This window comes from Paramisgurnus dabryanus, chromosome 13 (assembly GCF_030506205.2).
Source record: "Paramisgurnus dabryanus chromosome 13, PD_genome_1.1, whole genome shotgun sequence".
Taxonomy (NCBI): Eukaryota; Metazoa; Chordata; class Actinopteri; order Cypriniformes; family Cobitidae; genus Paramisgurnus; species Paramisgurnus dabryanus.
The window spans coordinates 11,205,734-11,233,378 of record NC_133349.1 but is presented as its reverse complement, the minus strand read 5'-3'; the positions used below and the strand labels follow the sequence as shown (position 1 = coordinate 11,233,378).

The window sequence follows — 27,645 nt, the reverse complement described above, 5'->3', positions numbered from 1 at the left end:
TGTGTGGAATAGGTACATTTAATTTATTATACAAAGCAACATTCACAAAGGAAGGTTATTCACATGATCTTAAGAGCTGGTCCATTTTACAAGTTTCAAAGGAAAGAAAGAGTTTGACATTGAAACAACAGAAGTTTAAAATAGTAAAGAGAAGCAGCTGAAAACGTACACATCTAAGCTGTCTTTACACAGAAAGGAATATGTGGCTTTCACTGAGAAGACGAATTAAAATAGTTAAGAAACGGATAAATAGAACAGGTGTCACAAAAACATATGAGAGGCTTAACACCCCAATTACTATGAAAATAAAATAAAAATAATAAAAACAAAACTAAGCAAGGAATCGTACACCTGTACATGTAAAGAAATTAAAACAAAGATTTAACGGGTTGATTACCCCCATTTATTCATAGCCCTTTCCATTTCTCTTTCTAAAATCTGAGCAGCATTCATTTGTCAATCTAATCTTGTGCAACAGCTTCTGAACAACTCCTCTCCCACAAAAAAAGAAAAAACTCCAGTGGCTCACAATTTAAACAAGGTTGACCCACCTCAGGTAACTTGAGGTCAGATAGAAGAAATAAAAATGATAAATTCAGGCTGTACAAATTAGCACAACTAAGATAACTTGTGTCAAACATAACAACAAAATGAAATCTACAAACAAGAAAGTGTATTTCCGAAAACTATATGAACTGTTTGTAAAGGGGTAATAAATAGTGTTTTTGCCTGTTAGTCTGCCTTTTTATGTTTCAGTCTGCAACATTTAAAAAATAGCAACCAGGACCTTTGGAAACACAACTTATTTAACCCTTGAAAAACAGACCAGGATGTTTTAAAGTCGTGATTATTTTATATAAGTGTACTTATATATTCTCATCTAAATGTTGAAGTCACTGGTCTGTGTCTTTGGTGTTTTGAAGTTTAAAACATCCAAAAGCTTTATTAACCCTATTACTGCACAAGGGCTCTTTAAGCAAAGTCTCACGGCGTAATGGTTCTCTTCATTGTGCGGTGCTGACTAAAAGAGAGAGCTGAAGTTCTCTTCGAAAACATTTAATGTAACACTGACTTCACAAAGCTGGACAAAGCAGCAATGTTTACCACTCAATTCTCTTATTTCACAATGCAATATACAGGCTTAGATACAGCATCTCCTGTTTGCCAAATCGGCAGAGACTAGATTGCAGATGTGTTGAATGTTATTCAGTGATTTAAAATCACCCAAGGTAAGGAAAACATAAGTGGTAGAGCAAAAACAGAAATTGCAGATGATAATATGGGATGTTAAAGTCTGTACACAGCCTAGTGTTTAAGTGAGGCACTGAAAAGCAGGGTAAAAAACTCTATAAGGGCATCCAGAACAGCGTAAGACAAGGAGAGTTTAAGCAAATAGAAAGCCTGTTGAGAAAAGAGGACAGTTACTTCACATCTCAAGACCTCTTTAAGATAAAAAAGCGAAGTCCATAACAAAGGAAAATCAGTCAAGCAGGGCTAGGGTTGGGATTATGGCAGGGGGAGTGGTTTTTTTCAAAACGGTGCAGCCTTTTTCCAGTTCTAGTGCTCTTGTCCAGACGCCCGTCTGCTCACATGATGCCGTTGGTGAGATACTGGAAGCCGTCGTACAGCTTGGTAGTGATGGAACGCATGGAGCCGTCCACCATCTGCTCCACCAACACTTGCAGCTGCTCCTCCGTCAGGTTCATGTGAAATCGCTCCTTCAGGTAACGTATGGTGCTGGAGCCGTGAAAGCAGGGAAGCTGAGATCCTGCCAAAAACAAACACGTTTCTATAGCAAAGCTGAAAAACACCCTTAAAAGTTCAGGTTTTCAAGGTTGAGTGATACCTTGCTGCATGATTTCTACGATCTGGATGACTTTCTCCATGTGCTTGCGTGCGGCGATGAGGCCCTGGAGCATCAGCATCTTGTAATAGTTGAACATGTCTCCATCCAGACCTCCCATCACCTTGAACACATCTTAACTATGAAATTTCTCCACATTGAAAACGACCAATAATCTCAATTAAAAACAAAAATCTAAACTTACATCGACAAATTCACTGGTGAGTTTGAAGGCAGATGTCTCGAAACCCAAGTTTCGTGGAGAGCTGGAGAGGATGAAACCGAAGTCAATGTGAATGATGTGGCCCTCTGAATCTAGCAAGATATTTCCATTGTGCCTAAAAAGACAAAATTAGTAATTCATTGGCTGAATATAAACTAGTAGATTGATTGGCATTCAAAATTTTGGCTCACGTGAAGAAAACTTTTACACTTTGGACTAATGCAACAGGGTGATTCTCGCGAAATTAGACTTATGAGGTGTCATGAAACATTTTGATAAAAAAAGTAAATGCAAAGTAAGAGTATCAAAATAAGAAGCATACAGTTACAAACATCTCTTCATGTACTATTTTGCACATGATTTCAAATTACATAATACAAACCAATTTTGTTTTTTTCCACATTTAAAAGGAATATTGCATTTTCTTAAAAGAAAAATCCAGATAATTTATTCACCACCATGTCATCCAAAATGTTGATGTCTTTCTTTGTTCAGTTGAGAAGAAATTATGTTTTTTGAGGAAAACATTCCAGGATTTTTCTCATTTTAATGGACTTTAATAGAGCCCAACATTTAATACTTATCTCAACACTTAACAGTTTTTTTCAACGGAGTTTCAAAGGACTCTAAACGATCCCAAACGAGGCATAAGGGTCTTATCTAGCGAAACAATTGTCATTTTTGACAAGAAAAATAAAAAATATGCTCTTTTAAACCACAACTTTTCGTCTAGGTCCGGTCCAGCGTGACCTAACGTAAATGCCTAGTGACGTAGGGAGGTCACGTGTTACATATATAAAACGCACATTTGCGGACCATTGTAAACAATAAACTGACACAAAGACAATAATTAGTATCAGTTGACATACAACAACGTAGGAACGGTCCTCTTTCAACACACTTGTAAACACTGGGGCGGAGTTTCGCGTTCGTCCTCTGTGACCTCTTGACGTCATGACGTATTACGTGGGGTCAATGCAAGAAGATATTTATGGCTGGTTAGGACAATCTGTCTATGGCTCACCTGTCCTTAACCTGCAGCAGGTAGCAGATGAGGCAGTAGCCAGCACAGCTCTGGACAAAGTTGCGTTGAGCGGTAAGAAAGGCCTCTGTAGTGTAGTTGCCGTGCTCCTGTCGGAAGTAGTCGAGCAATGACAGCTGGCTCTGTTTCTTCACCTGGTGAATGGACACAGCATTGACCACCGGCTCAATCATGCCACTGTCTGAAGAGATGACCAAAATCTTGTAGGGCTTAATCCACAGGGGAACCCGCTCTTGTTCCCAGACAATCTACCAGAGAAGATAAAAATAGTTAATCTTAACTGACCACATTATTCAGCTTTATTTAAAATGTTTGCACATTAATTTTAATTAAAAAGACAGCCCTATGTGCGTAACAATTACATTCAGCAATTTCTCTAGATAACACTGATGTTATAAATTATTATAAAAGCAACTCATTTTAAATGGCAAATTTTATCATTTTGTTTTTGTAACAGACAATGACTGATTGGCAAGCAACCTGCAGTTGTTTCAGCACTTGGTAGGCAAGCAGCTCCTGTCTCAGATCATCTCCACATTTCACAATAACAGAAAGAAGTCGCCAGTAGGGCAGATGCCCATAGGGGGAGCACTCTCTGATTCGTCTATACAACAGCACAGAAGAGAAAACTCAACCACAGAGCAAACAAGTGAGAAAACAAACAGTAGTGTAAAATGTGCTACACAGACCTCACTTTCTCCTCCCATGGTTCCTTTAGAGCGACGGCTGAGGGATCTTCCGGGTCCCTCTTGAATGTTGTGGGCGTGTGGGCAAGCTGCTCAGACAGGCGTCGCCTAATACACAAGCAATATATCTGTATAATTACTATTGTCTTTTAGTCCAAGATGCATGAGCTCAAAGTTTGCAAATGTACCTGATGTCTCCAGCTGCAATAAAAATTGGTTCTTTGCTCTCCTGGCTTGTGATGCTATCCACCGAGAACTGGGAGATGTTGTCACAACTGTTGGTGTGGATCTCCGGAAGCTTAAAAAGGGAAATAAGGTAAGTTCTTTCAAGACAATGACAAAAGTACATTTTAAAGTCTAGTCACTTCTGTCCTGTACCTCCACCTGCAGCTCTCCTATGTCATCTACAGACCACGCCTCATCATCGTTGTCATAATTGGGAACCGTAGAGAAGCTGCTGGCACGCTGGTCAGGCGTAATGCCACATTCCGGGAGATTCTCTACGGAGCGTGTGCTGCGGATCCGTGTTTCGGGAATCCTGACCGGCACGCTCGACGTCTCAAAGTTCTCACATTCCAGAACTTCTACATAGATTAAATAAGGTGCCTGAACAAGCACAAAAAGAATATTTGTACTCCATGATTATTACAACACTAATCTAAAAGCACTAATCCACATTCACGCAAGACTGAACATCTCTCACCTTATCCTTAGAGTTGAGCACGACGGCCTGCGTATGAGGCACGCGCACCACGTGGTGGTCAAAAGCAGCTGTGGGCAGCCAGACTCGAGCAGGCAGCTTGTGGTTGAGAAGGGACAGCTCGGAGATCAGCCTCTGGGTTTTCTGTTCTTTAGTTGGCAGAGTGGCCAGTCTTTTGCCGATGCCCATTAGAGACTTAATAAATTCCCTCTGGGGAGTTAGACGCACAGGCTGAGAGCAGAATAAAGATGGAGAGAAGAAAGAAAAATTATTTTATCTCAAAATTAAAACTTACATAAATGATTTGAGCATTTCATTTGGAGATTAATTTTACCTAACAGGGTTTGTATACGGGTACCAAACATGCATATAAAACTAATAATTAGGAAATTTTGATAGCTTATAACAATTTGATGTTATATAGTAAAGCTCAGCAGTTGAGGAAATGTGACAAAGTTAAAAGTGATGTGTGCAATTTTTTAATTACTTTCTTGTATCCAATAATAATGAGGATAGGATACTTTCAAAGAGATATTCCTACATTGATCTTCTGTGGCTCTGTGACTCCAACAAAACATTTGGCAAGAACTCTCATTAATTGCATTCCCAAAACTGGGAAATATCATCTTTGTCAAGATTTTGATTTAGTATTAATATTAAAGGGACACTCCACTTTTTAAAAAATATGGTCATTTTCCAGCTCCCCTAGAGTTAAATACTTGATTTTTACAATTTTGGAATCCCCTTCAGATGATCCCTGGGTCTGCCAGTACCATTTTAGTATAGCTTAGCACAATCCATCGAATCTGATTAGACCATTAGCATTGCGCTAAAAAATAACCAAAGAGTTTCGATATTTTCCTATTTAAAACTTTACTCTTCTGGAGTTACATTGTGTACTAAGACCTAAGCAGATATGGCTAGGAACTATACTCTCATTCTGGCGTAATAATCAAGGAATTTGCTGCTGTAACATGGCTGCAGCAGGCGCAATGATATTATGCAGCGCCTGAAAATATATATATTTGGGCAGTACGTAATATCACTACACCTGCTGCAGCCATGTTACAGCAGCAAAGTTACCATTATTACTTGATTAGTTCCCAGCCCATATCAGCCTAGAAAATCGCAACTTTTAATTTTCCTTAGGTCTTAGTACACGATGTAACTAGAAAAGAGTCAAGTTTTAAATAGGAAAAATATCGAAACTCTTTGGTTATTTTTTAGCGCAATGCTAATGGTCTAATCAGATTCAATAGATTATGCTAAAAGGGGTACCGGCAGACCCGGAGATCAGCTGAATGGGTTCCAAAATGGCAAAAATCATGTGTTTAACTCTAGGGGAGCTGGAAAATGAGCATATTATTTAAAAAAAGTGGATCATCCCTTAAAAAGTGATATTAGAGCTGGTATTGTATTAAAGCTAAAATGGGCCAACCCGACTTTCAATAGAAAAATACAATATTTTAAATTTCAAAGGGCATACAATTTATTATACAATACTCTGACTGTTTTAAGAATCAGCACAAGAAAATAATGAGCAGTGCTCAAAAGAGCTATAAATCTGCATGCATGCATGATTGACATAGCACAGTGTTCTTCACTCCCAATCCTGGAGAGCCGGTGTCCTGCAGAGTTTAGCTCCAACCTTAATCAAACACACCTGCAAGCTAATCAATGTCTTCATGATCACTAGAAAATCACAGGTAGGTGTGTTTGATTAAGGTTGGAGCTAAACTCTGCAGGACACCGGCTCTCCAGGATTGGGAGTGAAGAACAGTGACATAGCATAATGAACTGAAAATGAAGCATGGAATTAACAAAAGAAAAAGGAAAATGTGAGCAAGTGCTTTTAGCAACAGCTGACCACAGGGTGGAGCAAGGGAGTCATAAATGAATAGCATAACCTGAAATAAGAAAAGTATTAACACAAATACATCATCCAAGGACAGAAAAATGTAGCGAAAGACTCTTCAAACTCCTCCACATGTGCGACCTGTGGTTGCAAATGCCAAAGAATACATGGATATCTCTAATCCATGTACAAAGGGTTACAGAAACATATGACAAGAGTCATGAAATGATTTCCAACTCAAAGAACGTAAGGAGAGTAATAGTCTCTTAAATCCTTTGCATATGATACCCAGAGTAGAAAGGAGTCCATATTGCCAAATTTAAATATCTTCCAGAGAACTTGTTAACTTTGGTATTAAGTCTCCGTAAGACAGCTTGAATTCTTTTAGTATGATCACATTGTACTTGAAAGAGAAAAACCCAGTTTGAACCCAACACAAACAAAATAAATTTTTCCATCCGTTACATCATTATAGCCGAAAGCTGAAAAACTCATACACTGTTACATTTGATTGAAAAAGAGAATAAGAAGACAATTTCACAACCCAATAATTGTAGCCAAAACATAAAAGAACATACACATGACGTGTTTGCAAGCATGCTGTCAGTTTTCATCAAATAAATACCTTGGGTCAGATGCTTAATATCGTTTAGGCTTTTTCTAGAAATAAGGTACACAAATTACTTTTATAGTATTATAATTATATTATAAATATTATTATTATATAATAATAAAATATAAATATTATTTTATTATTATATATTAACATATATTATTTAGAGCAACCCAGGTTTAAAGCTTCTTTCCTAGATGTGGAGTTTAAATTTAATATTTTTAAAAATATATTTTTTGCACCCTTTTCATGAAATATGCGAAATAATTCACCTGTGACAGCATGATTGCAAATCTTAAAGGCACACATTTGAAGGAATCTGTGGAGTCAACCCCGCCTGCAAACAGACACAGCCATCATCCCATTACGCACAGAGGAGAGTTAGACATAGACATTGAGAGACTTACTGTACCAGCCTCCTGTTCGAGACTGTCGGAGCTGGAGCTCAAATCCTGAGAAAGGAAAAGGGAGGGGGGCAGTTACAGTACAAGAACAGGGGGAGGGTGGGGAGGAGAGCAAAACAAAAACACAAGGTTACACTCCGCTCATGTGTTTGAGCTGCATCCGTGACTCTGCAGGACTGCAGAATGTACAGTCATGTCTCTCTGGACATTGATCGGGACTCTTGTCTAATATTGATGTAACACACTATAAGCGGTGGTGAGGACAAGCGGAGGGATTACAGGACACACAGAAGCACACTCACATACACAACGTAGTTTACTGCTGGATTAGTTGTTTTCTCTACATAAGAATTTTATTTGAATACTTTGCTGTGTCTAACAACAGGCCACAAAACAAAACACAGACCAGGTTTAAAAACATCAGTATAATTGTGAAAATAAGCCATATAGCTACTATACATTTTAAAGTACAGTAAAAATGCCAATACTGTTTGTAGTTTTAAATGTAATTACCATAACCAAGGCATGGTTCATGGAAAAATTTTAATGATTTGATTATTTACCCAAGTTGTACAACCTTAAATTAGTAAACAAAAGTGTAACCATAAATGGGGCACCATTCATTTCAATAGTATTCTTTTTTCCTACCATGGAAGTCATTGGTGGCCCAGATCTGCTTGGTTAAAACACTCTTTTCTCACTATCCCTTTAACCCTTTTATATTAAACAATATAAAGCAAAAATCAGCTGGGGTTTGGGCTTAAGTGTACTGACATGCAACAGATACACATTTTGCTAGCTTCACTATTTATTATTACATTAACCACCAGTCTATATGACGTAATCATGCCTTTCTTCACATGACAAATCCTGTGACTCTGCTCACTTACACACAACACATAAAGACGCAGAGGATATGATAGAGTGATTCTGATATCAATAAGGAACTCTGAGTCAAAATAAAAACACAATTTGAACTACCCTGTTGAAGAAACTCAGGTAAAATAAGCATATTGTTTGCTAAGCAAGCTGGTCGGGGCTGGTTTAGCAGTTTAAGAGGGGTTTTGACTACTTTGTTAGTTGGTCATGCTGGTCTTAGCTGGCTACCTACCAGGTACCAACCAGCTGAACACTTGCTTGGCTGTTAAACCAGCTGGTCTGGTTAGTAGTCCATGTGACATCAGTGGGTCAGTTCGAATGTGCTGAAGCATCGAAAATAAATTTTTGGTCCAAAAATAACAAAAATTACGACTTAATTCAGCATAGTCTTCTCTTCCGCGTCTGTTGTGTATAGCATGCGCGAGACTAAAGTCACATGACTGCAATGACGTCTCCCTCAGACTGTAAACGAATCCCAGGTGCACAAAACAAACAACAACAAAAAAATAGCTGGGGGGCACCAGATAACACGTCAGCCACGTCGTACGTCATCCGCGTCAATGCAGTCACGTGACTTTAGTCTCGCGCATGCGCATCACAACAGACACGGAAGTGAATAATTAAGTCGTAATTTTTGATATTTTTGGACCAAAATGTGTTTTCGATGCTTCAACAAATTCTAACTGACCCACTGATGTCACATGGACGACTTTGATGATGTTTTTATTACCTTTCTGGACGGTATACCGTACATAGATTTTCAATGAAGGGTCAACAAGCTCTCGGACTAAATATACACCATCTGCTTAAGATGAACAGAGGTCTTCAATTAAATTATTTTTATTTTTAGGTGAACTATCCCTTTAAAGATATCAAAGTTGTATATTCACAGAATGTTCTTTACATTAAGTGGGATGATTTTATGTATGAAAACAGTAAGTCACAAAAAAATGGCTTCATATGGGTTTTCACAGTCTGAGTCACATATTGGTAATGGTCAAATTACATCTGGTTTGTCTTTAAACACCCTTAAAATTTGGATCTTGGAACAAGACCAACATCATGACATCATACACTGTGCAGATGCCATGACTATGTTGAGTCTTATCAGATGATGATAAATCAGCAAGCACATGTGCAGCGGAAAGCAAATTTTGGTAGAACACATCAGCATCTTAAGTTGATGTTGTTCAAACTAAAAAAAAAATAAAAAAACTCCTCCCTTTCAGCCATCTGGAAAAAGATATCATAGCATCTGAGCAAGATTTTCCAGACTTCATGCTTTCTTACCCCAAACTCAACAGACCTACACAGTCTGGCCACTTTTATAAACATGCCGTACATTTCACTTAAAAGATGATATTTTGATAAATGATGGTAAGCACACAGTTGACGGTATCTACTGACTCCCATAGTAGGAAAAACAAATACTATGGAAGTCAATGGAAGTCAACTGTGTGCTTACCATCATTTATCAAAAAAGAAACTTATAAAGGTTTAAAACAACACAAGGGTGAGGAAATAATGACAAAATTGATGACAACTATCCCTTGAACTGCACAGTCCAACATAATGTTAAGCAGTTGTTATGTTATCATGTATCATATTTAGCAAATGATCACTTACTACAATGGACAAATTTTACTATGGTGGAAATAAATCCCTTTGTAAGGAAGACCGAGCCATATCGAGTAACCAAAATATCAAAGGTTCGACATCAAGGAACCACTCAGTTCCCATGTAGCAATGCTCTAGGAACACAATACCCTACCATTGCGTAGGTGGCATTTGCAAGGGGAACCGGCACTTGCATTCTCTTCAGAAAAAAATACACAAGTTGATTGCGCCACTAACTGATTGAATTGTTTGGGGATGAGAGTTATTTAATTCCCCTGTATATTGATTGAATGATAAACTTTGGCATGATAAGGTCAAACCCATCAGTTTTTCTAGAAAAGCAGGGGTCCAAATTCCACCTGATAACGCAGAGTAACATTCCCTTGTTCCAAACCCAGATAAAACATCTATTCTGACAAGCTTTCTTAAATAGGGAAATAAGACTACTTTTTACTCTTTTCTTTCTGAAATAAATCTTTAGTTTAGAGAAAGTGAGAAATCTTTTAGATTAAAAAGCCGCAGCCCTTTGTAAATAAATCACAGTAGATACGATTGACTTGTCTTGCAAACGCCTCTGATAAGACTCTGCACCCATCCCACTTGAAAACTACATAAGTGACGAGGCTCAAAATGCCAAAGATCAACAGTACTATGCTACGGCTTGAGTGGTAATTTGTTGCCTATTTTTAAAAAGTTTAAGTTACTCAATGGAAAGAAGAGACACTGACATTGCAAGTCACAATGTGAATACTAAAGGTGGAGCTGAACTGACTTTTCTTTGTCACCTTTTACACATTTCAAAGAAACTTCTTTTGTGCGCTAATACTGTGAATTCATTTCGTAATCACTGATCATTTACAAATGAACGCCTCACTGGAACGGAAACTACGTCACCACTGTTGCCACAACTCCATGTGCCAACGTAGCTGCACCGAGATCACGTTCAGAAAGAGTGTGAAAGGGAGATAAAAGAGGAAGATGAACGAATGTGCGCATGACTGAATGTCAGAACAGAGGGTGTAATGGGTGAAAGGAGTGGTGGCGGGGTGTGCTGAGCGATGAGGTTAAGATAAAGGAACAATATAGACCAGCTGAAAGGAGTTCTGAAGTTACACATCACAATAAAACCTGATACACAGGAGAATATTACATAACCTGTGGCCCTGTGAACCTCGAAGACTGGGAAGAATAAACAGGATAATATACTTTTGTATACTAAACCATATAAAAATTTGTTACTATAAAAATGGCTACTATAAATTAGTCACTGTCGGATATATCAGATTGGCAATAACATGACACACTAGATCAAAATGACGCTGATATTCACAGACAATCCTGCAAGATCAATTTTCTTATCTAAACATTACCATAAAACTATCAAGATTTTGATGACAAACCGTCAATCATTAACAGAAAGTACATTTAACTTTTAGACAAATTGGCTAATGTTATGATGTATTGTAAGATAATACCGTCCACCTTGACCATGTCTTACAAACAGGAACGGATCCATCTGCTACACTGATCTCCAAACTAATCTTGGAGATCTGATCCACTGAGAGGTTAACATGACACTTATTTTATTTGAAGAATGCACATTACACGCCTGGGCCGGAGTTAACTTACGGTCTTTTTTTATTTATCGTTTGTTTATCAGTCTGTCAACCTTTTTGGCAATAATAATGTTTCAATATTCTAAAGTAAAGGGAAGACGGCTAGCATGGATCACTGCTGTGCAAATAAAGATTTGGCAGGTGGGTAAGAATTCAAGGTTCTGTAGATAACATTGTATACATTAATTTTACACAGTAACGTTTGCCACTTGTAGTAGTTAATATGCTTTAGCTATGATTTAAATTGCAATTCACTTTTTAGTTTGTTTGTTATCTGAAATAATATACTCCAGTGGGACTCTATTGATTTGATTCTTTGCCGAAGTCTAAAGTAAGTCAATTATGGAGAGGCTTCTATGTGAACACAAACACGTCCCGTAATTGTTCTGCAATCGCCCCCGTAAAGAGGGTAACATTTCCTTAACATTCACGGCAGGCATTGTGTGTTAACAAGATGCAGAAACAATGCCATAAGGAGCGTGCCGTAGTGACAATGCACGTGTCATCGCAACAAGAAGGTATGGTTCAGCTCTTTGACAAAAGGATTTAAATGCAGATTAACATTCACGACGGGAAATGGTGGAAAAACTGGATTAAAGCAGATATCAGGGAACTCCCCACTATCTGCACTTAAGCGGAGATCATTCACCAGCATGACAGAACAGCGCATCATGCGCTCCTAATAATCTTGTCATAAACAAAAAAGCATGTGCGTGGTTTCTTGAGAGAGAAATCATGGATAATTAGCAAACTTCAGACCTACCAAGTGCAGGACTAGGGATGTGCGATAATTTGCATGCGATATCATGCGCATCTCGTCAGTAAAGCCAGTTCCTTGATTAGTAGTAAATCGCCATCAGCTGGTTTCAGATGGAGCGGCATTTACTTAAAAAAAAAAAAACTAAAAAAAAAAACAACGTAGTTCACTGACAAGCTGGGCCATATCGCATACATATCGCAGGTGATATATCCGCGATAATTAACGCAACATCGCCCCGATTGTCTGTGAACTACGGCTTTGTGTAGTAAATGCTGCTCCATCTGAAAGCAGGTGATGGCAATTTACATCAAGGAACTGGCTTTACTGAAGAGTTGCGCAATAACAATTACATGCAAATTATCGCCCATCCCTATGCAGGACTTTTACGATATGTGTGTGAATGCACGCATAGATTCCAGAAATCATTGCCAGTGTGAATGAACCAAAAATCTAACGATCCCAGATGCATTTTCCATAATCCCTGTGTGAAAATGGTTTAAGTGGCATGACATTTGGCCCAAAGGATTATTAGCATGACTGTGCATATTAAAACAAAGAGAAGAGAGTGACCTAACAAGTAGAGTTGCAGAGGCGTCATAATTCCTCTGGGAATCAGAGTTAATTATTTTAAATCTATTCATCCCCTGCTGGCTCCTGCCTTCACTGGGATTGGTGCTTCAAATTTACATTTGTGGATGTGGTAGAATAATTCAAATATATCAAAATACCACGACTCTGTTGCTAAACCAAATAAGCTACCCATCTATATCGGTACTAATATGACCTTAATTGCAAAAGAAGCCAAAAATGTACCCTGTGGTCAAAGGTAAGCTTTCAGACCAACTCACATGCTGTGCAATTGTATATTTTCAAACAGGGATGAAAACCCTGTCTTTTAAATTTTATTTTCATCATACACTGTTTTAAAAAAGGTTGTTGTGACATCTCACGTGAGGCTTTGATTTGCATTTATTTCACTTTGTAGAAAACACTGAGATATTTACTGTATATCGCCATTCATTCCAAACTTACATAGATATGAATATGGAGCCCTAAAATGTTGCTTTTCTAATAATAATCCTGTAATAGACAGCAACAGCCTATGTAAACACAAGCCACCAAGGAAGCTTACAAACACCTGTCCTTAAAAAAACCTCCTTAATATTTCTTGTCCCAGGGACACACTTGCTAATGTGGAACATGGACACACCTTTTCCAGCGCAGCCATAGAAACCACACAAATCTCTGAGCTGTGTGCCTTCCACATTTGCATCAAACAGCTGAGCAACAACATCCATGGGATGTTTAAGTAATGGCTAGAGAGTGATAAACTAAATCAAAACACAAATGTGACAATCAAACCACATGAGTAAACAAGCATGTAACCATTGTGACCTCACAGGTATCTCACCTCATCTTGACTCGTCTCTACTTTGGGGTTGCTTGCGGTTCTCTTCAGATTGCTGCTGAGGCTAATACTAACAGTGGCGTCAGATTTCGAGCGCTGGTGCGTACGTTTGGATGGCGAGAGGCTGTGTTCGCTCATTCCCTGAACGTGATGAAGGGGAGGGGGGCAGGAGAGAGGAGGCTGCGCCATTTCCCTGCGAATGCGCTGGCTGGCGGGCTTGAGCTCGTCTGACAGGATGAGTTTGCGCAGCTTCGTGCCACGAGAGTGCCGCTGCGTGGAGATGTGCATGTCAGAAGAGTAGGCCCCCAACAGCCAGGCACACTGCAGGGAGAAGTTGATGCTTTGCCGGCAGCGGTGAACCACGTAGGGTTTGATGGCATCGCCGACGTCCTCGTCCATGTGAATGTACATATTAAGCAACTGGGGCAAGTAGAAGTCCACCTCGTCGTTACGGAAACTGAAAAGTCTATTTCCGATATAGGCTTGGACACCGGGCTCCTTGGAGTTGTACAGATAAGAGATAGCCATTGATATATCAAACAGCTTTGACTCGAAGAGCCGAAGAAGCCAGGACTGCTTCGAGGAATTGTTCTTCTGACGGCGTCGCGCGCTTTTCACTGGCTCCGCCTCCTCCTTGCTGATCTTTTGAGGCTTTCCTCCACCACTTCCTGCATCTGTTGAATCATGGTGCGCCGTACCGTTTACCAAACCGGGCTCTGCATTGGCTGGAGATACCTCTCCGTCCCCTTTCAGAAACTTTACCTTTTGAAGAACCTCCTGGCAGGCTTTCTTAGCCACCTCGGTATCGATCACCAGGCTGAGTTCACCCACTCCCTCGGTTATGACATCCAGAGGGGGGCTAGAGGTGGACAGGCCTTCGCTGGTGCTCGGACTGGAGCTGGTTAGTGGATGAGGGCCAGAGGAGGGAGAAGAGGGCAGGGACAGAGAGGAGGTGGTGGAGGTAGAAGAGGCTGACGGGCTCTTCTGCAGCTCTTCAAGCCGGGCGGGGGAGAGCTCCAGCTCTGTGTCACCCATGGCCACTGTATAAAAACAGAGACAGTAATTATGAGAGAGACAACATAAGCAGCCAGCATGCCAATACAGAATGCATTCACAAAACAGCAGTCAGAATTATAAAAAAAAAAATACAGATTCATCATCCAAAACTTTTATATTTTCCGATAAACAGCCTTCAGTGAAAGCACCAAGAGCTTGGTCACACTGATCTACATGCAGAACAATGCTGTAATACGCAAAACAACCTGACCAATACCAACAGGCCAATACTAAACAATAGGAAGCATCAGTGTCTCAAATACCATAGTCAGATCAGATCACAATGGTGCTGCATTATGAAACATAAGCGCTTTAACTGAAGCACTACATAAAGATAGGTGACACGGTTCATCAGATAGCGTTTTATAAATTTTTTGATTCTGTTAACATCTATGAAAAGTCAACTGCATTAGATTTACTTTTTTGCAAAACGAAAACATGATCTGATCTCTCTTTAATCATGAAGGGCACTGACATAAAAGCTGCAACAAACTGAAACTAACAGCACACTTCAAAACTGATTCAGAAAGTGATGCAGATTACAGCACATGGCAACGGATGGAGACTGAGTCATCTAAAATGAAGACACCAGCTTTCTTTGAACGTGTGATATTGTGCATCCAACTCTTATCGAATGTTTACTCCGAGTTGACAGTTTGTGTGTTAGCTTGCCAGCTCTTCCGTGTGATAATGAAAAAAATATTGCACTGAAAAAAAAACTTCTAACTACTAAAAGATGATCACAAGCCTCTATCAAAGAAAACCGTGGCTGTAAACAAGGACTTTATCTTTTGTTTTTTCGCAGCAAAACTTTTGACAAACACATGCTTCTCCTATTGCAATGGAAAGAAAGCAGATTCAATCATTGAAATGTGAGAACAGCACAGTCTGACACAGTAATCTAGAGAGGAACACTTATCACGTAGATCATAGGACCTAGGTCTGCCAACACCCACAGAACTGAACAAAGACCACCATCCCAAACTCATCCTTAAGGAACTACAAAAGTAAAACTGATATGCATCATGAAATCCACTGTATTAGTCACCAATTATTGGTAACAACAAGTAAAGTTTTAATAATTTACTATGTTAACAGGGCAGACCAAGTAATCAACATCGAGGCAAACAAATACTGGATTTAAAGAAAACACAGCCAAATTTAAATACCTTTGACGTTTCATAGTTAAAAGTCTGCGACGATGCATCAAACTGGATAACAGCACTGTTACGACTGACAAATCACATAATAGCACTCATATTTATCACTTGATCAGCTTTAAAATCCCAATATCACTTGTTTTGTCTGACTTTTATAGTAACAGTTACTGTGTTAGCATGTTTAGCTGAGACACGTCGACTACTTTCCTGCTTTTTAAGACTCACAAAAACATATTCCGAGAAGCACTTTTACAGTATCTGTGTTGAATTGGTGAATAATTTAGCAAACGTGAGATATAATTTAATGTTTTACTGTCGCGAAGGCCAGAGAGACTCAGCCTCGTAAATACACAAGCGGATGCTACACACTTAGCTAAGCGGCTAACGCAACGTCTCTACTTTTTAACGTTTCTAACCCTCAGAACCGACCCATAAGAGCGTGTATTCAAGTGACACCGCTGTCTTACCTCAAAAATAACCGGGTGAGGGGGTAAATGAATCGGTTTATTTGTGTTTTAATTGCGCCATTTGGGAGCTGCCGTTCTCCTGTTGCTGGATAGCCGGTCCGCTAATAAAGTGAGTGGAGATATGACACGCTGGGGCTGCCCGCATCAACTGCCTGAAGCGCTACGCACATCAATAGGCATATGACCTCACGGTATCGCGAGGGCGATAGACTATTGATTTGCTCTCGCGGTACTTTGATATCACGAGAGCTACGGTTTGCGCAACGCGTATAAAAAGTCGAACACACCTACTTCTGTGTCTAAAAACATATGGAGCTGACCACGTAGACATCATTTGTGATCTAAAAAATGTAGCTAGGTAGGAGGTTTACTAAGTTTTGAGACACAGCCAGAAAGAATGGGAAATAATTATTTTACATGTTTGTTATCATTATGTAATTCTAAATTAGGCAGCAGTAGTTTTGGATCACAATCATATTATATTAATAAAAAAAACTAATGTAATTATATTTGAGTTTAATCTTCACATATAGATATATTAAGAAATATTCAATATTGGTTTTTAACACAACTTATTTGTTTACTTTAGTTTTTTAAAGTAATATCATTTTAATATTATAAAAATATATTTTGAAATAGCTTTGCTTATAAAATATGTTGACACACAACACAACGCATTAATTGACTATTTGGGTCATTCTACAGAAACGTCCACTTTTGGTATGGCAAGATGTCTTGAAATGTATTTATTTTTCTAACATTTAAACTTCGACCACATTATTAGATTACTCTTTGACTTTATAAGTACACATAAATGACAGCTTAATGATTTTTTATTTGTTGTGTGCATGTACTTCAAGACTGCATAGACCTTTATTTTGTCACTGTTGTTATCTGACTTCTCCAGCAATATTAAAGGCGTTTATGAAATTTTATTTTTAGTGTACATTTAAGTGTAGCAGAATTCAATAAATTAAAATGTATCATCATGTCACATGTGAAAGATTTTATTTAATGTGAAAGAAAAAAAACACAGTATCTTCACTGCTGTTATCCATAAGGAAGGTAACACCAGTGACAATTTTCATGAAAACGGCATTTTACAAAATTTCTGCTGCAAAGTATCAAACCACATGTTGTCAATCATTGTATATTCACTAAATTAAGTAGTTTAATCCATTTAGATTCTAGTTTTTTGCAATTCCCAAACAATAAAGGAGGTCATACCAATGACTTAAACTAAAAGCTTCATATGAAATCATGAGATAAATGAGAAGATTTCTGATAACTGAAAAGAGACAGTGGACTTACCATGGGCTTCTCTTCATGGATCTCCAGGAAATTCAAAAAAAGAAAGTCAAGTGATGTCATCAGTGTGATTATTATTTAAAAATAAGAGCTTTTTTGTTAAATGGTAACACCAGTGACACAACTCCCGGGGACCACTACTTTCATTATATATTTTATAATATTTATTAAGCATTTTGTCTTTTAATGTAATTTACATCATATATTTGATAGTTATGGACACATTATTGTATTTTAAATAGAAGAAAACACTGTTTTTGAGCTCAAAATAAAGCATTTTCCCTCTGTACATGACTGTGGGAACGAGCACTTCTGTCGTGCTTGGAATACTAATTAATTAATAAAAATTAAATATTGCTTCATTGATGGCTCAAGAATGTGTAATTGTTCAAGTAACATATTGTTTAATAAATAAATAAAAATTTAACCCTAAAGGGTGTTTCAAGTGTAATATTTCTGTAAAGGCTAGGGACAGAAAAATTGACATTTCCAGTGAATGACCCATTAGTTATATAGTTCCATATCTTTACTGCCAGATAGAAAATATTGAGCTGTGCAAAATGTTCTCTATTTATTTACCATTTGTAAATGTTGTTCTCTTTGATTTTTCTAAGCCCAATTAATTGTTGTATTCCTGACTATTTCTGCAGTTATTATGTTAGACTGCATCCACTCTGTGAACTTTCACTCTGTGTTTAAAAACCTATTTTGCAATTCTAATGATCTGGAAAGCCCTTGCAACAACAAATGAAAAAGACTTCAGGACATTGCTGAGTTAAACATATTTATTAAAAATGAATGGAAATTAGTTATGTCAACTCATGTGATTCACATAATACACAATTTGTTCTTAAAGTTGTTATTTGATATGCCCTTATACCATTAAGCATTTGGTCCGTACAACCAATAAACATGATTATAATAATGAGGATGACATCCAACATCCTCTCCACTAAATTGTGAGTACTACATAGAAATAATTGAGTACATGATGACATGGTCACAGTTTTACAACCAGATATCAGAAGTGCAGTCTCCACCAGGATATCTGATCTCATGGGCCAGCACTGGACCATCTGGTTCTGCTCCAAAATCCACAAGAAATTTTTCGTTGAGCTTAAGGCCACCTTTATCCGTGTTCACATCAATCTGCATCATTACCGAACCCTCCCTGAAGTGAAAGTAAGAGAGATGCTGAATCATGAATAAATCACTTAGATCACGTCTGAAACTATTTAAAGGCACATACAGTCATTTTTTTCCATGTTTATCTATACTGACACCTGTAGATTAAGATTATGCAGAACAGTCCAACAATGACAGGGTAAAAAAGTCAATAGTATTGTGCTGGTCAACGTGTCGGCTCAAAGAAAGGTGATTTAGTATTTAACGAAAGTAGTAATTATTTATTTGTATAAAAAAGTAAAAATACTGCTTATATATCATGTAAATAATATTTTGTCTCACTTGACAAGGTCTGGGTAGAACTGCTTGTCCCATCCACTGTATAAAGAAGTTGTAACATAGAGTCTTTTTCCATCCAAGCTCAGCTGTATCATCTGAGGACCTCCCTGTATCCGCTTTCCCTGATATGGAAAAGAAAAATTAGAGTCCAGCAATTATGTGCACTAATAAGGTCTGTGTGACCTGATGATTTAGAGGACAAATCAGTTGGGTATTCATCATCCGTTCTGTTTTTTTGAACATGGAAACATGCTTGGGCTTATTGTATCCACACAAGCTATTGACGCAATAGGTTTATTTTGTTATTTATTTTTGTGAACAATGCAAAAACACATAATCTTTACAAAATGATGTCAAGTACTACATGAAAAGGTACCTTTATTATTCTTGGGCATGGCTGACTATCTAGTTCTTGGTCCTCCAACACCTTGACTGGTCCACCTTTTACAATGCTGCCCCCCAGGAACAACTTGAAAATATTCATTTATACATTTAGACAGACAATCACTGTACTGTTTGCAAAATTTACCCCATATTACTATACAGCAAATAAGAAATATGAAACTATATGAGAGCCAGTGAAAACCAAGCTGATGATTTATAAAAAAACAACTTACACAATCTATGCTGTATATATATTAGAAAGTAAATAGACAAGAATAAATGTAGTATGAATTTGTGCCCACATAGAGTATTTATTCCACTATTAGATTTAATAGTAATAGTATTTTACTCAGGGCTAAAAATGGCAGAAATTCACTGGGGGAACTCTAGTTTGGAAAGGGGCGGGTCATTTTAGATGACGTCTAAGATAGATAACATAACATTTTTGATATCACACTAGATTTTAACACAATATTTTTTACTTAGTTGTTTCCTACTAAGTATGTTTATTTCAGTATTGAAATCACACAAACTTTTAACAATAAATTTGTCCTCAGGTTAAAGAAAAAATTTGTAGTAGTGTGTAAAATTTGGATTTTTAGTTAATGAATATGTTAAAGGGGACAGTTCACAATACTTTTTAGATGTCAAATAAAACGTTGGTGTCCTCAAAGTCCGCATGTGAAATTTTAGCTCAAAATATCATAAAATTGTTAAAATTGACACTTTGTAGAATTGAGCAAAAATGTGCCGTTTTTGGGTGTGTTAAATGCAAATGAGCTGATCTCTGCACTAAATGGCAGTGCCAGATTAAGGGGCGGCATTATCCCCTTCTGACATCACAAGGGGAGACAGATTTCAATTACCTATTTTTCACATGCTTGGAGAGAATGGTTTACCAAAACTAAGTTCCTGGGTTGTTCTTTTTCACATTTTTTAGGTTGATACAAGCACTGGGGACATAATTCCAGCACTTAAACATAGAAAGAGTCAGATTTTCATGATTTATTTCCCTTAAATAAGAGGAAAAATCTTAAATATAACTGATACATCAGTCATACAGTGCCAAGCGTGATGAATTATGATAAAATAATAGTTGCAATAAAAAAACTCATTATGGGAAGTAATTTTTAAATGCTATTTAGTTTATATATTTCCTTCGAACTATTTTGAATTCTAGGTAGAACTCGGATCCCTCTCAAAATTCACCCCCGGACTCTGTCCCCCTGGGTTCCCCTCATTTCCAGCCCTGATTCTACTTACATATGAATTTTGATATGTAAACCAAAGAATCTGTCTCACCTGACCCACCATACGTGGGTTTCTCCGGTCAGTGATGTCATACTGACGGATGTCTCCATGCAACCAGTTACTGAAGTATAGGAAGCGGTCATCCAGTGAAATTAAGATATCTGTAATGAGACCTGTGGGAAACAATAATGCAACAATAAAAGTAAAAAAAATCCTTTAAATAATAACTGATAATTACATTTCACTTTTGCTATTGCAAAGTTTTTGTCTGTTTTAGGTTTTCCCAAAGATCTTTGCTGAGGGTAGATTTTACAATACAATATTGTATAAACGATTTTGTTTATAAATATACAGAATTTTTAAACAAAGATGTCGCAAATATCCACACAAACCCTGCAGTAAAAGATCCAGTTAAATAGAAATAATTTAACCACAGATAAAACATACACTGTATGCACTTTTTGTGTTTGGTACAGTTTAAAACAACACTCACTTGGCATCTCAGGAAGAGCCCAACCTTCAACCTTTTTGCTAGGAACTTTGATGACCCGCTCGGCTGCCCAATCCCCTTTCTGTGAAATATGAAATGTAATAAAACGTAACATAGTCTTTCTAAACAAGTTATTTACAGTAGATTTTATCTCCACATTGCATTTGAAAAGCACTTGCCGGAGTCTTATAGAAGCGGAAGACCGTGGCCCCTAGCGCGCAGCCCACAAATCCCTCGCTTGCAGCGGGGTCATGCAGGAATCGGACCTCAAGAGGAATTTCACCCTCTTCTCCCAGATCCAGAGTCTGAATTCGCTTATGTGTGGTCCAGTCCCACACATGAATGCTTCGTCCGTAGAGTCCTACAAATGTATTGTAGTAGTGTCAATCAATTAAAATATTGAAGTTTTAAAATGAATGCAACAAGCATGCAATTCTTATTTATAATAATATTTATTTTCAAATGCATAAATATGCACATTTCACCAATGGATTTTCCCTATAAAGAGGGACTTCTTCCACTATTTTAGGTATGCAATGTGTGTATGCATGAGACATAATAATATACAGCATCATAAGAGCGAAAAAAAAATATGATGCAGTAATGTGCACCTGTGACACCCCTATACTTCTCATATCATTACTTCCTAAGACGAATCATATGGTTGTGTTTCTCACTTTTGTAAGATGCTTTGGATAAAAGAATGTACACGTACCAGCTTTGACATCAGCAGGATTAAATCCGTACACCAACGCTTTAGGCGCTCCCCACTCGGTGCTTATCATGACGTTATGACGAGGCTGGTACCAGAAGTCGTAACCAAAGGGTGTTGCTTCACCCGGCAGCTCCCAGTTGCCAATAACTTCAAAGGTCTTACCATCCAACAGCACGAAACCACCTTAAATTATAACCAACTAAGAAGTAAGCCTACACAGCAAAAAATTACTTTCTTACTTAGTATTTTTGTCTTGTTTCCATTAAAAATATCGAAAACATTTTCTTGATGAGTAAAATGACCTTGGAAAATAAGTAAATTAGTGCTTTAAACAAGCAAAAAAAAAAAAAAAGAAATCTGGAATAAGCAACATTTTCTTGAAATAAATTAACTTTTTTCATAAACACTTAATCCAAGAAAAAATTTCTTATTCCATTGGCAGATTTTTTTAGCTTGTTTTTAGCAGTAATTCGCTTAAATTTTATATTTTTTTGTCTAAAAACTAGAATTATTTTCCTATGCCATTTTCCTCATCAAGAAAATACATCTTAATTTAAGAATTTGTAGATATTTTTACTGAAAACAAGACAAAAATACTAAGTAAGAAAGTCATTTTTTTGCAATGTAGTCGAATGTGTTTATTTAAAAATACCACATGGCGGAAATAGCACCTACCCTTGCCATTGCCTGAGGTATCACCGATGGTACTTATCATGATTTGGCCATTGCCTAGGCAGTGAGAAGTGTGGGGATTGGCTAGGCCACATTTCCAGTACAGATCTATGGGCTCCACCATCTGAAGGTAGATTAAACAGATTTATTGGTTTGACATCAGACATTAGTGCAACTCGAAAATTTTAGGCTAGAGATGGTGTCCTTCATTATCCGTGCTATGATCTAACTGAGAACTTTTCTAAAGTCCACCTTGTGAATCCTTGGAGCTAGATGATCCGTCCCCACATCAATGACGTAGATACGAGAAGAGATCAAGGAGGGCAATATCAGACGATCGCGTTTTTTGGAGGCATCGTCATGGCAACTGCTACAGGCATTCCAACCAGAATGGTGCAGCTCGTCCTTCATATTGGGCATCGGTAGCCTGTGAATCACCTAGATGTATACAATACAAAAACTTTTAAAAAAAACATTACCCTTTGTGTTTTATGCATTATGCATATTTACGCATAATTGCTTTTACCTTGCAAAAATGGGAAGACTTTGGATTTACATCCACAGTTGCAAGGTAGTCAGGTTTTTGGATGCCTGTGTTGCGATAAATGCATGGCAGGTAGACAATCTTTTCTCTTGGCCCTGTTGGAAAATGTGTGTATGTTTAAATATATTGATGGATATTTGTTTTCTGTCATCTAGCAAACTATATTTAAATGAGACCAGGCTTATAATGCATGGTTAAAGACTCAATACTCAGATTAGGGGGACCTCTGGTGGCAGGGAGGAAAGATTCCAGATGTTGCACAATGATGATGTTTCTTGGCATGGGTAATAATTATCTTCTAGTAGGGTTGCCAACTTTCTCACTCTGAAATACGGGACAAAGGATGGCCTGCCGCAGCATTGCGGATATGGTTTTGTGTATAAAGTGTATCTAAGCCATTTGACAAAATGATAACTTATCTTCTTATTAAATATTAATTTATAACTCTTATGCCTTGGCAACAGGTTTATTCATAGTTTGTTAATTTACAGCAGGTACTTTTAACACAGTCCTTTAACTAAACCATTACCTATAATATCTGTCTAAAACAAAACACTTGTGACTCCTCCACTAAGAGTAAAAAAAACATTGTGTCATGATCAGCACTGCTGATGTTGTGGCACTGCAAGAACTGACAGGTGGATGACATCAAAGTACGGGCAAAGCATTTCGAAAGATGTCCCGTACGGGATAAAAAATTAGGCACAAAATACGGGACATCCCGACTAATGGCAACCCTAACTTCTAGTGACTTGCAACTTTTATATTGCCAACACAAAAGTTACTATTACCTTCTTCATTGAGGCATTATGTGTTTTTATGTTATGTAAACTCACCTTTCATGGCATCCAGAGGGCTTTTATATCCAGGTCCACACCCTGAGCAGGTTGAAGCTGTAAGCATACCGTAAATGCCAAGAAATTACTAATATTAAAATGTGACATTAAATTAAAGCGGTCACACCCAATGTTAAGGGAACATTAAACATGACCTAGTTAAATCCTATGTATGCCACTGGTTAAACCTGTACATTACTAATTAACAAATCATTACTCTTTGTTTGTGTCAGCATGTACTTGTCTCTATGTGTGTCTTTGTGTCTTTCTTTCCAAACATTTACAAAACAAAGTACTACAGCAGATGTTAAATGTCACAATAATCTATGAGACAGTGTCTTGGCAAGATGTTTTTCCCAGAACACTTATCCCTTGGGAAATGTTTATAAGTCACATTTAGGTCAGTCCCCCCTCAGACCATGCATCTTGGTTAGTCAAAGCAAAAGAGAAGTGAACATTAAAACAAGAGTATGAATTATTGTATTTTCCTATACGTGTTAAATTATAGATGCAAAATCATAATGTAGTTAAACGTAAATTGAGCTCTATAGAACCACATACAAACAACTTTTTAATGATTTCTTAATATTTTTAATAGTGCCAGCTGGGCAAAGATTAATCCCATACAAAATAAAAGTGATTTTTTTGCATAGCTGTGTGTTATTATTATGTATATATAAATACACACACACATTAATTTATGCATTTAAGGAACATTTACATGTGTATATCTATATTTTTACTTTTTATATATTCTCTATTAACAATAATGAATGAATATATAAATAAATCTGTTATGAAATGTATATATGTATGTGTGTGTGTGTGTGTGTGTGTGTGTGTGTGTGTGTGTGTGTGTGTGTGTGTGTGTGTTTAAATATACATAATAATCACACACACAGTACACACACATATATTGGGCCAATGCACTTTTATTTTCTCTTTGCCAAACACTAAAAGATTCAGATTGCAGTGCAAAACTAGGACTAAAACTGCATTAACATGTCTGCAAACTCAGAATCAATAAAAACAAGTAATAAAACTGTCACCTTTGATAAACAACATTATCTACTAGTACGCATGCACAATTTAGTACACTAGTAGCTACAAAATAGGGAACATGAACGCGTCTAATTTGTTCTATTAGTAGTCAATGCATTAATATATTGTAACATAAAACCTACAAAATTTAAGAAAATTTATTGAATCAATAATATATTAGCGAAAAAAAGTGACACTTACCCATTTTGCTAAACTGGCGGTGACTGGAGGAAAGTTATGTTCTGCACCAATGAGGCGTCTCAGACAATGTAATATTTCACAGTTGTTGGATGGACTCCAGTGATGTTCTCGCCGCCTACTAAACCTATAAAATTATCAATAACATCCACACCCAGGACTTGTTTTGTATTATTATTAAAGGATCAAATATCATTTGCAGCCACCCGGAAAACATCCGCGTGTCACTCTTCAGGTGACATCTACAAACCAGCAGATAATGGACATCAAATATTGACCTGCTAAATACTAGTTTTGCCATTGCGTAGAAAGCACGCGGGTAAGAAAGCAACTTTGTTGCAGGCAGCTGCTGTACAGTTCTCTCGTTAGTGTTTATTACTTTTTACGCATTACTTTTAATCATTATTATAAATAAAGGCATTTTAAGGCAAGAAAGTTCTTTATACCTGACAGTCCTTCAAAAATGGCAAAATATGTTGTTTGAAAAAGCTTGTTGCGTAATCTTTGGTAAACCGAGGAATGCGCATGCTCAGTATAGAGCTCGGGAACGTTTAAGGTACTGAGGTACTTTTGCTCCGTTCCAGGCAACCTGTAAGCAGTAAATCACGACTTCAAAACCACGATTCTGAACTGGGAGTACATCGATCTGGTTCGAGTTCACGGGTGGGAAGTCACGGGTTTGACTGCCGTTCCAGTGCACTTTCATAGGTAGAAGGTTGTAAAAACACGGGTTACAGGCTGCCTGGAACGCATTCTCCCAGTTCAGAGTCGTAAGTCTTGGTTCTGAAGTCGTAATTCACGTGCTAAAAAACCTGCCTGGAACGCAGCACTTGTGGTCTTTGGACTTGACCGCTTAACTACTTATATGACGTATTTCCTGTATTTTGCCCAAGTGTTCTAGTGGGCGTGAAGATCCCAAGCGTGCATGTTAAAATTATTTACCCCATGTGATACACTTAGCAAGTGTTAAAATGAAGAGCTTCGTTGCAAAAATCGTTTTTGGGTTGTGCATTCTAATTAATATCAATTCAACTGCAGTTGGTTTGTTTTGATTTAAACCTTCATAACTTAAAAAATACAGCCAAGTAGCACAATAATAACATGATAACAAACATGTTTTTGACAAAAATGTTAAAAACGGATTTATCTCGTTTTGCAAAGAAACTCTTCAAACGTTAATGCAGGTGGTGGCAGCATTTTGAATCAAAAAGTATTCATTTTTTAAATTCAGGCTACTTAAAATAAATATATACATAAAATGAACACATGAATAAATAAATGAACATTTAAAGATCATTATCTTCTTACCTGAAACTTCCAGAACCAGAATTATTTGCACCTGTAAAAAACTCGTTAATTTTGTGCATGTAGGTTTGTTAAAGTTTATTGTTTATTCAGTAGTCCCTGAATAAACGACACCAATAATGTCGTTTCTAATCATGTGATAAAAGCGGTTGCAGATATTTTACAAAATACATGCACCAATGAAATGTGCAACACTTTTCGTTTAATTACCAACATAATATGAAATACCCATTTATTAACTTACAATTAAAAGTTTCTGGTCTAAAGTTTGGGCAAAGGTCTCATGATCTACATCCAGAACATGATGCATGATGGGATACGCTCCGAAGCGGCACTGCACTTTGCCAGTTTGAAGACATGGGACAGTCTTGCGCATTTACTTCCTGTCACGTGCATGCGCTGTCAAGTGGCCAAGCCCGCATATGTGGGTATTTGGACACAGCCATAGTAGTAAATTATGGGATAAAATAAATGTGAGCTTTATGCATACAAACATACTTTATTTGAAATGTATTTTAAAGTAATTATTAAAGCAAAGTCAAACACACAGCACATTCACCTTTTTCAATATTTTTTCATCACGCTCTTAGATTTATTCAAAATAGTAACACATTAAAAAACTTTCATTAATATAGTAAAACTTACTGTTTTGTTTGTAATCAGATTATGATTACATTCAAGTCCTAGTATTTATTGTCATTAACACAATTTTAATTATTTGCAAAAAAAACCCTCACCAAAAAAATTTCACAAAAATAAAAACTTAAAGGAAAACACCATCATTTTTCAATATTTTACTATGTTCTTACCTCAACTTAGACAAATTAATACATACCTATCTTTATTCACTGTGTACACTTAATCTTTGTACAGCGCGTCATAAACGTGTTAGCATTTAGCCTAGCCCCATTCATTCCTTAGGATCCAAACAGGGATTAATTTAGAAGCCACCAAACACTTCCATAAGTTTTCCTTATTTAAAGACTGTTACATGAGTAGTTACACCATTAAGTATGGTGGCAGAATATAATCGTGGTGATTTTTTTGAGCGGATAAAACATGAGAACTATATTGGTTGGTGGAAGAGCACTTGGTTTGCAGCACTTTG

At 37.3% G+C, this 27,645-nt stretch overlaps 2 protein-coding genes across 3 annotated transcripts; both read right to left on the bottom strand.

Annotated features, from left to right (window-relative positions):
- Nucleotides 1-16,469, bottom strand: pi4kb (phosphatidylinositol 4-kinase, catalytic, beta). 2 transcript variants are annotated; one of them, XM_065298502.1, is made up of 12 exons: nt 16,330-16,469; nt 13,650-14,686; nt 7,370-7,414; nt 4,498-4,725; nt 4,173-4,400; nt 3,983-4,092; nt 3,798-3,902; nt 3,589-3,712; nt 3,091-3,356; nt 2,049-2,181; nt 1,847-1,967; nt 1-1,768 (listed from the first exon to the last, which is right to left on the bottom strand). In XM_065298502.1, exons 2-12 carry the CDS (start codon nt 14,679-14,681, stop codon nt 1,587-1,589), a joined length of 2,574 nt encoding a protein of 857 aa, XP_065154574.1. In that variant the 5' UTR covers nt 14,682-14,686; nt 16,330-16,469; the 3' UTR covers nt 1-1,586. The 2 variants fall into 2 exon arrangements, with proteins under 2 accessions (XP_065154574.1, XP_065154575.1); XM_065298503.1 differs by lacking the exon at nt 7,370-7,414.
- A 1,935-nt stretch (nt 16,470-18,404) lies between these two features.
- selenbp1 (selenium binding protein 1) lies at nt 18,405-25,858 on the bottom strand. The gene is made up of 13 exons (XM_073811551.1): nt 25,679-25,858; nt 25,236-25,359; nt 23,994-24,050; nt 23,140-23,252; nt 22,866-23,051; nt 22,617-22,737; nt 21,942-22,124; nt 21,402-21,587; nt 21,230-21,304; nt 20,788-20,909; nt 19,478-19,570; nt 19,105-19,223; nt 18,405-18,808 (listed from the first exon to the last, which is right to left on the bottom strand). Exons 2-13 carry the CDS (start codon nt 25,237-25,239, stop codon nt 18,646-18,648), a joined length of 1,422 nt encoding a protein of 473 aa, XP_073667652.1. The 5' UTR covers nt 25,240-25,359; nt 25,679-25,858; the 3' UTR covers nt 18,405-18,645.
- Nucleotides 25,859-27,645: the final 1,787 nt, after the last annotated feature.

Excerpts from the sequence above, each read along its gene's own strand:
- pi4kb (XM_065298502.1), bottom strand. The coding sequence starts at position 14,681 with ATGGGTGACACAGAGCTGGAGCTCTCCCCCGCCCGGCTTGAAGAGCTG. Across the intron at positions 7,415-13,649 it reads TAGAGACGAGTCAAGATGAG|GATTTGAGCTCCAGCTCCGA; the intron begins GTGAGATACCTG and ends TTCCTTTCTCAG. Across the intron at positions 3,357-3,588 it reads AAGTGCTGAAACAACTGCAG|ATTGTCTGGGAACAAGAGCG; the intron begins GTTGCTTGCCAA and ends CTTCTCTGGTAG.
- selenbp1 (XM_073811551.1), bottom strand. Across the intron at positions 21,305-21,401 it reads CTTCTATAAGACTCCGGCAA|GGGATTGGGCAGCCGAGCGG; the intron begins GTGCTTTTCAAA and ends TTTCACAGAAAG. Across the intron at positions 19,224-19,477 it reads CATGCCCAAGAATAATAAAG|GGAAAGCGGATACAGGGAGG; the intron begins GTACCTTTTCAT and ends TTTCCATATCAG.